The sequence below is a fragment of the Nerophis ophidion genome, linkage group LG21, assembly GCF_033978795.1.
Source record: "Nerophis ophidion isolate RoL-2023_Sa linkage group LG21, RoL_Noph_v1.0, whole genome shotgun sequence".
NCBI classification, from domain to species: Eukaryota; Metazoa; Chordata; class Actinopteri; order Syngnathiformes; family Syngnathidae; genus Nerophis; species Nerophis ophidion.
In genome coordinates, this window is record NC_084631.1 from 18,948,360 (window position 1) to 18,964,234 (window position 15,875).

Here is a 15,875-nt window from a genome sequence, read left to right on the forward strand (position 1 = left end):
GCCTGACTGATGGTAGCAGGTCCAACAGGTGGAAGCAAATTGATTTTCAAAATGCACACATCAAGAGGCACAGTATCACTCATGATGTAAAGATACTTGAGTATGGTTTATGTACAGCATAATACAGTACTGTATACTACCATTTGTCCATTTGGGTCTTCCGTTGCTCTGTACATCAGCCATTTCACCGTCCTCCTTCATGTCCTCATTTGTGTCCTCCATCTTCTCAGAGGGGACCAAACCTTGTGTGAAAAAGTGAACAATACTATTTTCATATCAGCTACACCTGCAGCAAATGTGCATATGTTGTTGTACAAAACCCAAAACCAATGAAGTTGGCATGTTCCATCCATCCATCCATTTTTTACCGCTTATTCCCTTTCAGGGTCGCGGGGGGCGCTGGCGCCTATCTCAGCTACAATCGGGCGGAAGGCGGGGTACACCCTGGACAAGTCGCCACCTCATCGCAGGGCCAACACAGACAGACAGACAACATTCACACTCACATTCACACACTAGGGCCAATTTAGTGTTGCCAATCAACCTATCCCCAGGTGCATGTCTTTGGAGGTGGGAGGAAGCCAGAGTACCCGGAGGGAACCCACGCATTCACGGGGAGAACATGCAAACTCCACACAGAAAGATCCCGAGCCTGGATTTGAACCCAGGACTGCAGGACCTTCGTATTGTGAGGCAGATGCACTAACTCCTCTGCCACCGTGAAGGTTGGCATGTTGAGTAATTTGCAAATAAAAAACGGATACAATGATTAGCAAATCCTTTTCAACTTATATTCAATTGAATAGACTGCAAAGACAAGATATTTAATGTTCGAATGGAGAAACTTATTTTTTTTTGCAAATAATCATTAACTTAGAATTTAATGGCAGCAACACATTGCAAAAAAAAATTGGCAAAGGGTCATTTTTACCACTGTGTTCCATGGCCTTAATGTGAATGGGTGAATGTGGAAACAGTGTCAAAGCGCTTTGAGTACCTTGAAGGTAGAAAAGTGCTATACAGGTATAACCCATTTACCATAACCCATGTTTAACGGCCGTTTGCATGACAACTAAATACAATTGATCAGTGTTTCATAATCATTGTTGGGCCAAAGGACCATCACAAAATATTTGTTTCTCAGCTGTGGTCCGTATGGGCCACAGCTGCAATGAATTGCAATACAAATTTCCACCACTTGTGGCAGTAATGACAACACCAAACCAAAAGAATAAAGCAAAACTCATAGAGAAATTTCTCAAGTGCAAAAATTATGACTAAAGTTTGTCATGTTTTGTGATCATGTTTTGTTTAGTTATGTTCTGTTTGCTTAAAACTCCATTAGTTCCTGTTTTTACGCTTCCTTGTTTGTTTTGTCACCATGTCGACCCATTAGTATCACCTGCCTCATTCATGTGACTCACACACCTGTTTCAATCATGTCATTATTATTCAAGCCTGGTTTTTCAGTTGGTCGTCGTGGCGTCATCACTCTGGTTATGTATCACTCTGCTTCATGCCATGTTTACCGTTTCATGCCATTTCATAGTTCATGCTGCTCTGCTCTTTTCTTTCCAAGTAAGTTTTGTTTATTCATGTCACGTTTAGCGAGTCTTTTGTTTCATGTCCATCGTTTCGCCTTTGTGGTAGTTTTTGTTTCTTAGCCAAGTTTGTTCTCCGCCTTGTGCGTACCTTTTGTTTGGACCTTTTTATAGATAAATTAAAACATGTATTTATCTTCACGCCATGTCCGGTCCAGATCTATTGCATCTCGGGAAAACAATCCATGCAGTAAACTACACCAAAGCCCAAATTACGACAAAGTGGTGAAGTTGTATATTAATTTGTATTAAGTTTTTTTGACGATTTAGTTTAGATACATTTTTGTTATTAATTTAGTTTACTTATTTTAGCACTCTTTGATTGAAACTTTTATTAGTAGATTGCACAGTACAGCACATATTATGTACAATTGACCACTAAATCAGGGGTGTCAAACTCAAATACAGAGTGGGCCAAAATTTTAAACTGAACTAAGCCGCGGGCCAAGGTTGAACAAATTAACCTTTTAATAGGGACCCAAACAAGTTTTGCATTGAATATTGAACAAGCAAGGCTTATATAATTTTATAGTGACATGCAAAATAGAGTTTCAAATAAACAATAATTATAATAAAAAAAATATCAATGGCATATCAAATTATATATTGTAGCGTCCCAGAGGTATTAGTGCTGCAAGGGGTTCTGAGTATTTCTTCTGTTGTGTTTATGTTGTGTTACGGTGCGGATGTTCTCCCGAAATGTGTTTGTCATTCTTGTTTGGTGTGGGTTCACAGTGTGGCGCATATTCGTAAAAGCGTTAAAGTTGTTTATTCAGCCACCCTGAGTGTGACCTGATCAAGCATGCCTTGCATTAACTTATGTTTGTGTAAAATCTGCTTACATTGTGTGACTAGGACGGCACAATGTTTGTATGTAGGAAAAGCGGACGTGATGCAAGGTTGTAGAGAAGGCTAAAGGAAGTGCCGTTAAAACAATATTGTTGTTCGGGTGGAAATCGGTAGAAATTTGGGAGAATGGTTCCCCCGGGAGATTTTCGGAGGGGGGGGGGGGGGGGGGGGGGACTGAACTTCGAGAGTTTCGGTAGGGTTGGCAAGTATGAGGATTAGTGGTGTTAGAGCGGCATCGCCGCTGTATAATACCGGCAGGCCAGCTCTGTTTAATTTGATATTGCCTCAAGGGCCAAATGAAATTAAACGGCAGGCCAAATTTGGCCCGCGGGCCAGAGTTTGACACCCAGTCAGGGTCCACGTTAATCAATTCATGGTATATAATTGTATGAACATTTATTTTCATCAGTTATTATTGAGTCCCTTTTTGAGCAGTGTATTTGGTTTGTACTTATCTTTCTAATCAGCCTGACCTAAGCCTAAATTTTATATGTTAAATAAATAATGATCTTTGTGATGAACACACGGTTTTATATAAGTTAACAAGGTTATAAACTGTAAGTGTATTACAGCAAATCATTGAATGCGATTAAAATCTACAGTAAGATTACTAATTCCGTGTTCCCCTCGGTTGGGGAAAAGTTGGGCCCCTGAGGTCAAAAAGGTTAGGAACTCCTACAATAGATCAGTTATGATCATTCAGGTCAGATAAGTGAAAAAGGCAACAATATAAAGTAATTTGTGATAATTATCTGCAGGGTTTATTAAGGCAGCTCAAAAGTAGAATAACAGGAAACCCGATAACACTTCCTTCCTAAAATGATGACAGAGTGCTAGTAAAGCAGTCGGTGTCTGTGTGGCAATCTTTAAACAAAAATATGTTTTATTGTGTGCACCTAATGTACCTCAGCACGCCACTTGTCCACTTTTAGTAGCTTTGCATCTGTGTAACTTAAATGTAACTTAAAAAAACATCTCCTCTCTTCTTCTGTTTTTACTTTGTCTGAGTCACATTTTGACACCGGGGTGTGTCATCACGTTCCTTTAAAACTGCAAACGTCTGCTCACTTCTCCTTACTCTACCATTTGCCAACACTCCCTTTGACGTTTGCATCATAGGATGATACGTGACATTAGCGTACTTGCAGTGGAAAGGAAACACAAAGCTGTCATGCAGTCTCCAATTGCAAGTAGTAGGATTACACAATACCACTTAGATATAGGCATATCTGTCAAATTTCGCATTTCAAAATAAAAGATTTCCAGGAAAAGAAGCATTTTGGGGTCATTGGGTGCGATTGGACAAACCAGACTGCCTACTTTGCTGCAACCGTGTGAATTACTGGCATACATTTATTTTGAAAGTCTGACTTTACCAGCACATGATGCGTTACAGCAATGTAGTCCGAATGTTGTACTGTATTATTTAAAAATACAAACAATGAAATAAAAACCATAACATCATTTGCAAACAGGAAGCTGTGTTGCTCTGGTCATATCAGAGAAGATTTACTGTCATTAAGTTAATTTCACAATGGGCTGTTTTGGGGTTTTCTGGCAAACTTCCTGGTTATGTTGAAAGTCCAATCCTCCTCTCGTTTCAGGCCACTTGCTCTTCCTCCTGTCTGATGTCTTTTCAGGCTGTATAGCTCGGTTGGGGGCAGCACGATGGCAGAGGGGTTAGTCCAGGGGTCACCAACGCTGTGTCCGACGGCACCAGGTAACCCGTAAGTGAAGTGAAGTGAATTATATTTATATAGCGCTTTTTCCTCAAGTGACTCAAAGCGCTTTACATAGTGAAACCCAATATCTAAGTTACAATTAAACCAGTCTGGGTGGCACTGGGAGCAGGTGGGTAATGTGTCTTGCCCAAGGACACAACGGCATTGACTAGGAAGGCGGAAGCGGGGATCGAACCTGCAACCCTCAAGTTGCTGGCACGGCCGCTCTACCAACCGAGCTATACCGCCGTAAGGACCAGATGAGTCGCCCGCTGGCCTGTTCTAAAAATAGCTCAAATAGCAGCACTTACCAGTGAGCTGCCTCTATTTTTTTTTTTACTAGCTAGCTGGTCTCGCTTTGCTCGACATTTTTAATTCTAAGAGGGACAAAACTCAAATAGAATTTGAAAATCCAAGAAAATATTTTAAAGACTTGGTCTTCACTTGTTTAAATAAATTTATTAATTTTTTTACTTTGTAACTTATAACTTTCAGACAGACAATTTTAGAAAAAAATACAACCTTAAAAATGATTTTAGGATTTTTAAACACATATACCTTTTTACCTCTTAAATTCCTTCCTCTTCTTTCCTGACAATTTAAATCAATGTTCAAGTTTTTTTTATTTATTGTAAAGAATAATAAATACATTTTAATTTAATTCTTCATTTTAGCTTCTGTTTTTTTGACGAAGAATATTTGTGAAATATTTCTTCAAACTTATTATGATTAAAATTCAAAAAACTTACTGTGGCAAATCTAGAAAATCTTTAGAATCAAATTTAAATCTTATTTCAAATTCTTTTGAATTTCTTTTAAAAATGTTATTCTGGAAAATCTCGAAGAAATAATGATTTGTTTTTGTTAGAAATGTAGCTTGGTCCAATTTGTAATATATTCTGACAAAATGCAGATTTGATTTTTTTATTTATTCTAAAATTAATCTTAATCAGGAAAAATTACTAATGATGTTCCATAAATTATTTTTTTATTTTTTCAAAAAGATTCGAATTAACTAGTTTTTCTCTTCTTTTTTGGGCTTAAATTTTGAAATTTAAAGAGTCGAAATTGAAGATAAACTATGTTTCAAAATTTAATTTTCATTTTTTTCCTGTTTTCTCCTCTTTTAAATCGTTCAATTAAGTGTTTTTTTTAAATCATTTATTCTCTACAAAAAACCTTCCGTAAAAGGAAAAAAAATGTACGACGGAATGACAGACAGAAATACCCATTTATATATATATACATATATATATATATATATATATATATATATATATATATATATATATATATATATATATATATATACCTTTTTTTAGTAAATGTAAATTGAGCAAATTGGCTATTTCTGGCAATTATTTTAAGTGTCTATCAAACTGGTAGCCCTTCGCATTAATCAGTACCCAAGAAGTAGCTCTTGGTTTCAAAAAGGTTGGTGACCCTTGCCTTGCAGCAATGTTGTCCGAATGTTGTACTGTAATATTTAAAAAAATACAAACAATGAAATGAAAACAATAACATAATTTGCAGACAGGAAGCTATGCTGCTCTGGTCGTTCCGGAGAAGATTTCTTGACATTTTCAAGTTAATGTCACAGTGGGGTGAGGGAAGTCCTGTTTTGGAGTTGTCTGGCGAACTTCCTGTTTTAAGTTGAAAGTTCAATCCCCCCACTTGCCTTTCCTCCTGTCTGATGTCTTTTCGGGCGGTATAGCTCGGTTGGGGACAGCACGGTGGGTCAGGGGTTATTGCATCTGCCTCACAATACGAAGGTCCTGAGTAGTCCTGAATTCAGTCCCGGGCTCGGGATCTTTCTGTGTGGAGTTTGCATGTTCTCCCCGTGACTGCGTGAGTTCCCTCCAAAGACATGCACCTGGGGATAGGTTGATTGGCAACACTAAATTGGCCCTAGTGTGTGAATGTGAGTGTGAATGTTGTCTATCTATCTGTGTTGGCCTTGCGAAGGGGGGGTGACTTGTCCAGGGTGTACCCCGCCTTCCGCCCGAATGCAGCTGAGATAGGCTCCTGCGACCCCAAAAGGGACAAGCGGTAGAAAATGGTTGAATGGATGGATAGCTCGGTTGGTAGAGCGGCCGTGTCAGCAACTTCAGGGTTCCAGGTTCGATCCCCGCTTCTGCCATCCCAATCACTGCCGTTGTGTCATTGGGCAAGACACTTTACCCCCCTGTTCCCAGTGCCACCCACACTGGTTTAAATGTAACTTAGATATTGTGTTTCAATATGTAAAGCGCTTTGAGTCACTAGAGAAAAGCGCTATATAAATATAATTCACTTCACTTTTCTGATTGCCTGATTGTGCCCACCTGTCTCACTTTCCCTCATGTGTGTATGTCGCCCTCTTTTTCTCCTGTCTGGTTGCCAGAGTATTTCGTCTGATCGTGTACCTCCAGCTGTCTTGTCCAAGTCGATAAGTATTGCCTTGTTTTATTCTTTGCTTTCTTTGTACCCTCTGAAGAAAAGTGATTTTGATTTGCTGAAGATCAGGTTTTTTTGAGCTAGTTTCATAGTGCTCTGCCTTCTTTTTTCCCTCCTCTTGGAGTGCTTTAATTTGTAGTTTTCTTAGCCCTATGTAGTTCTGTTTATAGCTTTTTGTCTCTTCTTCGTGACCAATTTTCTTGTGGTGCAGTTAATCGTAGATTGTTGTTTTTTGATTATTAGATCCGCTTTTTTTCTCCCTCGGGAGAGATTTTCCGTTTATTAACAGTTTCCGTTTTTACTCTAGTGTTCAAGTCAAGAGTTCATAGCCATTTGTTTATTCACTCTATCTGAAAAGAGTTCTCAGAAACTGTTGAATAAACAGCCTGCGCCAATCATTTCCCGTCTGCAACTGAGTCCTGATTCTTGTCCAAGCCTAACATATGAGAAAATGGAGAAAATGATCAAACCAAAAATCGGGGGGAAATATGGAAGTTTCCAGGACAAAAAGAAAACGTTGACAATTCATATATATATATATATATATATATATATATATATATATATATATATATATATATATATATATATATATATACATATATATATATATTTTTTTTTTTTTTTCCTTGTTGATGTCTCAAAAAGGGTAGAAATTGAACACACATACACACAGATATGATTAGACACCTCCAGATTGAGATTAGCATTTGCAAATTTTTTTGCAATGATAGTTGTTGTGATCCGATATCCGGATCATACCATATTTCTTGCTTTGTTCCATTTGTGTATTATAGCCTGCCAATGTTTGCATTAGTTCCTTTCTGTATCACTCTCCGTCGTTTGACTCCTTAGTTCCTGTTTAGTCTGTCACCATGGTTACTTATTATTTCCACCTGCTACTCTCGGTTCCCGCACACCTGTTTCACATAATCACTATCCTTATATAAGCCAGCCCTTTCTGTTCACTCATCCTCGGACTCAAATTTGCTTATACGCAACAAGTGACAACTGCTATTGATTATTATTACTCGCTAGCTTTCATGCTACGCTTATTCCTTTTTTCCTAGCTCTCATGCTAATTGTGTTGTTTTACCTTTTTGTGCCTTCGTGCCAAGTGTTTGTGTTCCGTTTGTTATTCCTAGCTTCCATGCTAGCGCGATTTGTTTGCTTTTCTGTTAGCACCAGTGTTTTTCGTTCCTAGCCTTTTTATTAATTTAATACATCCTTTACATCTTACCTTACGCTGTGTTTTTGCCCGACGCATCCTTGGAAGAACGAACCCGGCATCGTTATGCCACACAGTCTTCACAATAATACTTCCATACCAATCCGACAAATTTGTACTACTAGCATCCCCAGGAAATAAAAACGCACAATATAATTAATTTTTAATTTTTATTTTTATCAAGCAAAGTTTCCTACACGTTGATCTGATTGCATATTTCATAAAAAAACAAATCAAGTTTAATTTACACTACTTTAAACACTGGAAAAATAGCACGTGTTGCCTGTTCCTGAGTCCTAAAATTAAATACCATGAACTACTTTTAATTCTAATTATCTTTAGGCAACAATTTAAAAAATTGTTTTGCTCAAATTCTTCCATAAACTTTAGTCCTAAACATAATATAAATTAAGTCATGATTTATTTATTTTTCTTCTCTTTTGAAGGCCTTTTGATCAGATGATGCTACCGGTTTAAATAAGTAAAACAACTCATGTTATGCACATTTATACCAATTAAAAACAGTGATAACATTTGACTAAAAAGCTCTGTTTGGTATTTTTGTTCAGGGCTGAAGTTGATTGAAATATTTAAACAAAAAAAAAAAAAAAATATATATATATATATATATATATATATATATATATATAAAGCTCTGTTTGGTATATATATATTTTTTTCTGTGTGTGTATATATATATATATATATATATATATATATATATATATATATATATATATATATATATATATATATATATATATTTGTTTAAATATTTCAATCAACTTCAGCCCTAAACAAAAATACCAAACAGAGCTTTATATATATATATATGTGTGTGTGTGTGTGTGTGTGTGTGTGTGTGTGTGTGTGTGTATACATATGATAACCTAAGACAGAAGACACATTTTTAATCAACGAACACATTTTTTGTTGTTTATTTAACAGTATCAATAATTAAATAAAACAACAAATAATTCAACAAAAAACGATAATGTAATTAAATCAAGAAAATTATCCGCAGTAATTATTTCTTTATGCTAAATACAATTAAAGTCAATAGTCAAAAATAAGTAAAATAAAGTAAAGTCTGTCAATTCTGGCAACAGGAAAATAAAGTTTTTTTTTATTTACAGTAATGCACTGTAAAAATAATGGCCCTCGATTTTACGGTTAATAACTGGCAGCTCAATCATCAGAATGTTTCAGTTAAACATAATAGTTGTAACATTCTTTAATTTACAGTAATGCACTGTAAAAACTGTAACTGAATATTTTACAATAAAAAAAACTTGCAGCTCAGGCGCCAGAGTTTTTATTTACAGTTTTTCTATTTTCTGTAATGCACTGTAAATTTAACGGCCATGGATTTCACAGTTTAAAAACTGCCAGCTCAGTTGCCATAATTTTACCGTAAAAAAAACAGTGGTACCCTTTTTTCTACTTGTAGTATTTCTGTGTAAAAAACCATTGTCAATTTCGGGGTAAAATCCTGACGACTGAGCTGCTAGTTTTATACCGTCAAATCTACAATCGTTGTTCTGACAGTGCATTAAAATAACAAAATATTTATATTCATTTGTGACTCGGACAAGAAGAAGGAAGTTGACATGCTTATTATGTTTAACGGAATTTGCATGACAACTGAATACAATTAATCAGTGTTTCTTAATCATAGGGGCATCACAAAATATATTTTTCTCAGCAGAGGTCGGTATGGGCCGAAGTTGTAATCAATTACAATATGAATTAACACCACTTTGTGGCAGTAATGACAATCCATCCATTTTTTACTCTAAACTCATAGAGAAGTTTCTCAAGTGCAAAAATTAAGACTAAAGTGGTGAAACTGTATACTAAATTGCACTTGAGCAGCCAGTTTTACCGTCAAATCTACAATTTTTGTTCAGCGCATTACTGTAAATGGAAAAATGATACCACTTTTATCAAAACATTTTTTTTACTCTCTAAAAAAAGCAAAAATCTACCATTGACTCTTATTACATTTTTTTTTTCACCCCAACGCCTTCCTGTGTCCGAGGACTTATTACCTAACTTTTTAAATAATGTACTAATGTCCACAATAAAACAAAATGAACAACACAACATAAAAACACACAATAGAAGAGAACTGAAAAATATCAATCTTATCAAGTATTGACCCGATACTGACTCCGTCCAGCCCATAATTTTATGTTGGGGTTTTTTCAATAATATACCACTTACACAACAGTTTGTTTTTTTGGTCATCAATTTTATATTATGAATGCTAGAAGAAATTGCATTATACACATTCTATATGGCAGTGGTTCTCAAATGGGGGTCCGCGTACCCCTGGGGGTACTTGAAGGTATGCCAAGGGGTATGTGAGATTTTTTTTAAATATTCAAAAAACAGCAACAATTCAAAAATCCTTTATAAATATATTTATTGAATAATACTTCAACAAAACATGAATGTAAGTTAATAAACTGTAAAAATAAATGCAACTATGCAATATTCAGTGGTGACAGCTAGATTTTTTGTGGACATGTTCCATAAATATTGATGTTAAAGATTTCTTTTTTTTTTTGTGAAGAAATGTTTAGAATTAAGTTCATCCAGATGGATCTCTATTACAATCCCTAAAGAGGGCACTTTAAGTTGATGATTACTTCTATGTGTAGCAATCTTTACTTATAATTGAATCACTTGTTTATTTTTCAACAAGTTCTTTGTTATTTTTATATATTTTTTTCCAAATAGTTCAAGAAAAACCACTAAAAATTAACAATATGTTGCACTGTTATACAATTTAATAAATCCGAAACTGATGACATAGTGCTGTATTTTACTTCTTTATCTCTTTTTTTGCGAACAAAAATGCTTTGCTCTGATTAGGGGCTACATCAATGAAAAAAGGTTGAGAACCACTGCTATATGGAACCAGAAGTGTGAGGCTTCTGTGGCATTGTGATGCCGGATTGGTTCTTCCAGGTATGCGTCGAAGCGATGAACACAAGATATAAATGGATTTATTAAAGTAATAAAAGGCTAGGAACAAAAACACAGGAGCTAAGGAAAAAGGCAAACAAAAGACGCTAGCGTGAAAGCAAGGATAAACCACTAGGAAACTAAAACTGGCACGTGGGCACAAAAGGAAATATAAACAACTAGCGTGAAAGCTAGGAATAAAATAAACGTAGCGTGAGAGCTAACGATAGAGAGCATGAACAAACAAGACATCACTGTTGCACGAGGGCAAATTAGGATCCGAGAGTGAACAAAGAAAAGAGGAAGGCGATTATTACAACAGGTGTGCGTGGACCAGGAGTAGCAGCTGAAACTAATAGGTAACCATGGTGATGGACTAAACGGAAATAAACGGGTCAGAATGGAGAATGAAAACACAGATGGAAAAATAAACAACATGTGAAGATCCGAGTAACGGATCGTAACAAGAAGAACATCAACTAAAAGCTCAACCAAACGAAAAACAGAAGAAGATTCAATGTTGAAAACAAGCAACCAGTCCGAGACCATCACACTGTACTGTATGTCAGAATCATTTCCTAAAAATGAAAAACTAATGCCACTCACTTACTTACAGACATGTAATTTTGCATTTACAGTAACCAGTATAGTCTGTATGTGGAACATCAAATATTGTATCCATATTTATATCGAATATTTGTTTTTTTTTTGGCGATCCTTTATAAGCCCAAGTTTTAAGAGGTTAAAGATGGTAAAACAAATTCAATATAAGTAAGCACATTACATAATCAATTCAGTTGTAGGCAAACAAGAAAAAGGTCAGATGTATCCTACCTGCTTTCCCGGTCAAAGTGCTGTCAGGGTAATGACAAAATAGTTTTATTCCTGCCCGTGTGCCATTTTCTTTTAGCAGTTGTTTGCAGATAATTAGGCAAGAATATGTCAGGCAGACTGTGGCGTACTATATATGTAACTTTCACTCTCTCTCTCTCTCTCTCGCTCCCTCTCGCTCTCTCTTTCTGGCGGGTGACTCAGCTCAGCATGGCCTCATGACCACTGGAATGCTGTTCACGCTTCTACATGAACATGCGGATAGTTAAAAACAGAACCTAAATGAAGACTAGTATTGCTTCTAAGGCAGTACAGTTCAGTTCAATTTCAGTTTATTTGGAACATGCAATGTAATGCATCACATATTTCATGTTGTTTCCTTACAGCACATCCAAAAAGGAGGAGGAAGAAGCAGAGCTTATTTAATCCTACCCCTCCCTTGTTCTCTGTAACAGAACATCCATCCATCCATTTGATACGACTTGTCCCTTTTAGGGTCGCTGGGGGTGTTGCAACTTATCTCAGCTGCATTTGGGCGGAAGGAGGGGTACACCCTGATAAAGTCACCACCTCAACGCAGGGCCAACACAGATAGACAGACAAAATTCACACTCACATTCACACACTAGGGCCAATTTAGTGTTGCCAATCAACCTATCCCCAGGTGCATGTCTTTGGAAGTGGGAGGAAGCCGGAGTACCCGGAGGGAACCCACGCAGTCACGGGGAGAACATGCAAACTCCACACAGAAAGATCCCGAGCCCGGGATTGAACTCAGGACTACTTAGGACCTTCGTATTGTGAGGCACATGCAATAACCCCTGTATCACCGTGCTGCTCTGTAACAGAACAGTGAATAAATGAATAATAAATAGATACCATACCATAGTAAGTAAACAAATACTGAATACATAAATAATCTTTATCTCATTAAAAAAAGGGTTCAAGATGTTCATCATAATTATTGTTCTGTGCACTTTGTGAACACTTGTAGTGTGAACAGTCTTGTAAATATATACATACATATACATACATATACAATAATGTTGAATATTCAATAACATGGCAAATTCTTACAACAGTGGTAATAAAAGATGCAACCTATGCTTAAAAGAGAAACTGTTTATTATGTATCATCCAGACCTGTCATCCCTCAACAAGCGCAGTGAAATCATATTAACATGTCGTCACAGACGGAAACACCTCCTAGGTAACACATGAGCCAATCACCACGCCCCTACGCCTGCCTGTACCCACCCACTCTGTGCCCTATATAAACCATTGTATATGAATGCTTCCATTAAAATCTCCTGATGATTGAGGGAACCCCTCATGAAACGGTTCTGTAGAGATGAAGTAGTCTTACGATTTTTCCCACACATACATTTTGCGCTCTACCACGGTATCGAGCACTATTCTCTGGATAATCCAATCAAGACATTCATACATATATATATATATATATATATATATATATATATATATCAATCAATCAATGTTTACTTATATAGCCCTAAATCACTAGTGTCTCAAAGGGCTGCACAAACCACTACGACATCCTCGGTAGCCCCACATAAGGGCAAGGAAAACTCACACCCAGTGGGACATCGGTGACAATAATGACCCAGTGGGACGTCGGTGACAATGATGACTATGAGAACATGATACTGTGATACTGATGACTCTGAGAACATATGAGAACATGATACTGTGAAAGATCAATCCATAATGGATCCAACACAGTCGCGAGAGTCCAGTCCAAAGCGGATCCAACACAGCAGCGAGAGACCCGTTCACAGCGGAGCCAGCAGGAAACCATATATATATATATATATATATACATGCATATATATATATATATATACACATATACATACATACATACACTTACATGACGCGGAGTCAAACCTGCGTTTCCTCGGGGGTGGGTGCCTCCTCTGTCAACGCGCTAAGACTTGCCTCCGCTGACAGCATGCTCAGACACATCCCCACTCGTGCTGAGCGCAGCACGCCCACACAGCAACGTGCCTGCACTCAATCCATAATCCACACACCTGAACTTGATGAGAGGGAGCGGCATAAAGACCAGCAGATCCGAGGAACCTTTGCCAGAACGTCGCTATCTTCCCAGTAAGCAATACGTCTGGCATTCCATCCCCTGTGCTTTGCTCTTTGCTCTCTCAGTGTCGCCCTTGTTCATGTCCCTTGTGTCTTCCGCAGTGACTCCCCTGTCTTCCGTAATCGTATCTTGCCTCTCGACATCCCTCCGGATTCCTAACTGCCTTCCTCGATCCATGACCTCCCTCGGACCCAGACCACGCTGCTTCTCTCCTGCCCCCGACCTCTTGCCTGCTCACAAACTGCCTCTTCGCCTTGCCCCTCTGAATTCGATGAAGGATACAACCAACACTCACAGGCAACAAACCCTGGTAACATTTACACTATTGATATTACCTATTGACAACACTCATTCACTTAGAGTAGCATACACACGCCATGTTATCATCAAAGGTTTGAATAAACTTTGTGAACCGAGTTGTGCCCTGGTTGTCGCCTCCTTCCCTCCTCTGTACATAACATATATATATATATATATATATATATATATATATATATATATATATATATATATATATATATATATATATATATATATATATATATATGGTGGCATTCAAAAAGTGACCTAGGGCATTGGATTGTTTTAAGAATCTTTAAAAAGCTCCTATACTGCTTTTTTCTGGTGCTTTTAAAACGATGTTGGATCCCACCGTGGCACTAAAGCATAAATCTTAATCTTCTTCTTTTGGCCAACATGCTTGGAGTCCGCAGCCTGCTCGACCTTGTTTTTCATTGGTCAGGGGGTCATCTCGGAGCTACATATTAATATATATGTGTATATATATATATATATATATATATATATATATATATATATATATATATATATATATATATATATATATATATATTACATATTAATACATACATATTAATATATATTTTGTTTTGTTTTGTCCTGTCCAGCTCCTCAGGCAAATCATATAGTTGATGTAGATGCCCATATCGGCTGTTCAGATTTACTTTACAAAAGAGAAGTGTAGGATACTTCTCTTGTTGCCTTATTTGAATTTGACTTCATTAATTGTATTTATATTATCATTTGGTGAGGCCGGGCCGGAGCAGGAGGGGATAGAAAGAGAAAAAAAGGAAGACAGAGGAGGACAGGTTGACAATATGGTCTAAACTTGGCGAAGACATCGTTTTTAAGTCTATGAAATAAGCGCCAATGTTGTCAGCATTAGAAGGGCTTTTTAATAGGAATGAAGTGTAGATTTAAAAATATATATAAATATGTACAGTACAGGCCAAAAGTTTGTACACACCTCAGTCAATGCGTTTTCTTTATTTTCATGACTATTTACGTTGTAAATTGTCACTCAAGGCATTAAAACTATGAATGAACACATGTGGAGTTATGTACTTAACAAAAAAAAGTTGAAATAATTGGAAACGTTTTATATTCTAGTTCCTTCAAAATAGTCACCCTTTGCTCTTATTACAGGTTTCACGGTGGCAGAGGGGTTGGTGCGTCTGCCTCACAATACGAAGGTCCTGAGTAGTCTGGGGTTCAATCCCAGGCTTAGGATCTTTCTGTGTGGAGTTTGCATGTTTTCCCTGTGACTGCGTGGGTTCCCTCCGGGTACTCCGGCTTCCTCCCACTTCCAAAGACATGCACCTGGGGATAGGTTGATTGGCAACGCAAAAATTGGCCCTAGTGTGTGAATGTGAGTGTGAATGTTGTCTGTCTGTGTTGGCCATGCGATGAGGTGGCGACTTGTCCAGGGTGTACTACGCATTCCGACTGATTGTACCTGAGATAGGCACCAGCGCCCCCCGCCACCCTAAAGGGAATACGCGATAGAAAATGGATGGATGCTCTTATTAATGCTTTGCAATTTGGAGGTCTCTGACCCATATCCCTGTTTGCATCACGGGAAACACCACACCCTGGCGCAGTTTTAATGTTTTTCACAATATCAAATGTTCAAAGTTTTTTAGCTTTTCAGCTCATGCACAAGGTTGTCTTTTCAGCTTGGTCTTTTGTCTGGCAGTCCCACTGTCGTTCGCCAACCCCCTCTCATGGTTTCCAACGTTGCTGATAAAGGGAACAGGTGATTAGACAACTCGTTCTACCCCGCAGGGAATGGTGGACCACGCCCCTCTCCACATGCC

The 15,875-nt window shown here is 37.5% G+C and overlaps 1 protein-coding gene and 1 long non-coding RNA gene across 2 annotated transcripts in view; one reads left to right on the forward strand and one right to left on the reverse strand.

Annotated features, from left to right (window-relative positions):
* tmem268 (transmembrane protein 268) overlaps window positions 1-11,819 on the reverse strand; it is a 28,143-nt gene extending 16,324 nt beyond the window's left edge. Inside the window, exons 1-2 of the mRNA XM_061882088.1 lie at window positions 11,643-11,819; window positions 141-242 (exon numbers count right to left, since the gene is read on the reverse strand). Coding sequence (XP_061738072.1) covers window positions 141-222 — 82 coding nt within the window. The 5' untranslated portion in view covers window positions 223-242; window positions 11,643-11,819. The remainder of the gene's footprint in view (window positions 1-140; window positions 243-11,642) is intronic.
* Window positions 1,470-7,102, forward strand: LOC133539842 (uncharacterized). The gene is made up of 3 exons (XR_009803503.1): window positions 1,470-1,578; window positions 4,055-4,170; window positions 6,555-7,102. It is a non-coding gene; the product is annotated as an uncharacterized LOC133539842 (long non-coding RNA).
* Window positions 11,820-15,875: the final 4,056 nt, after the last annotated feature.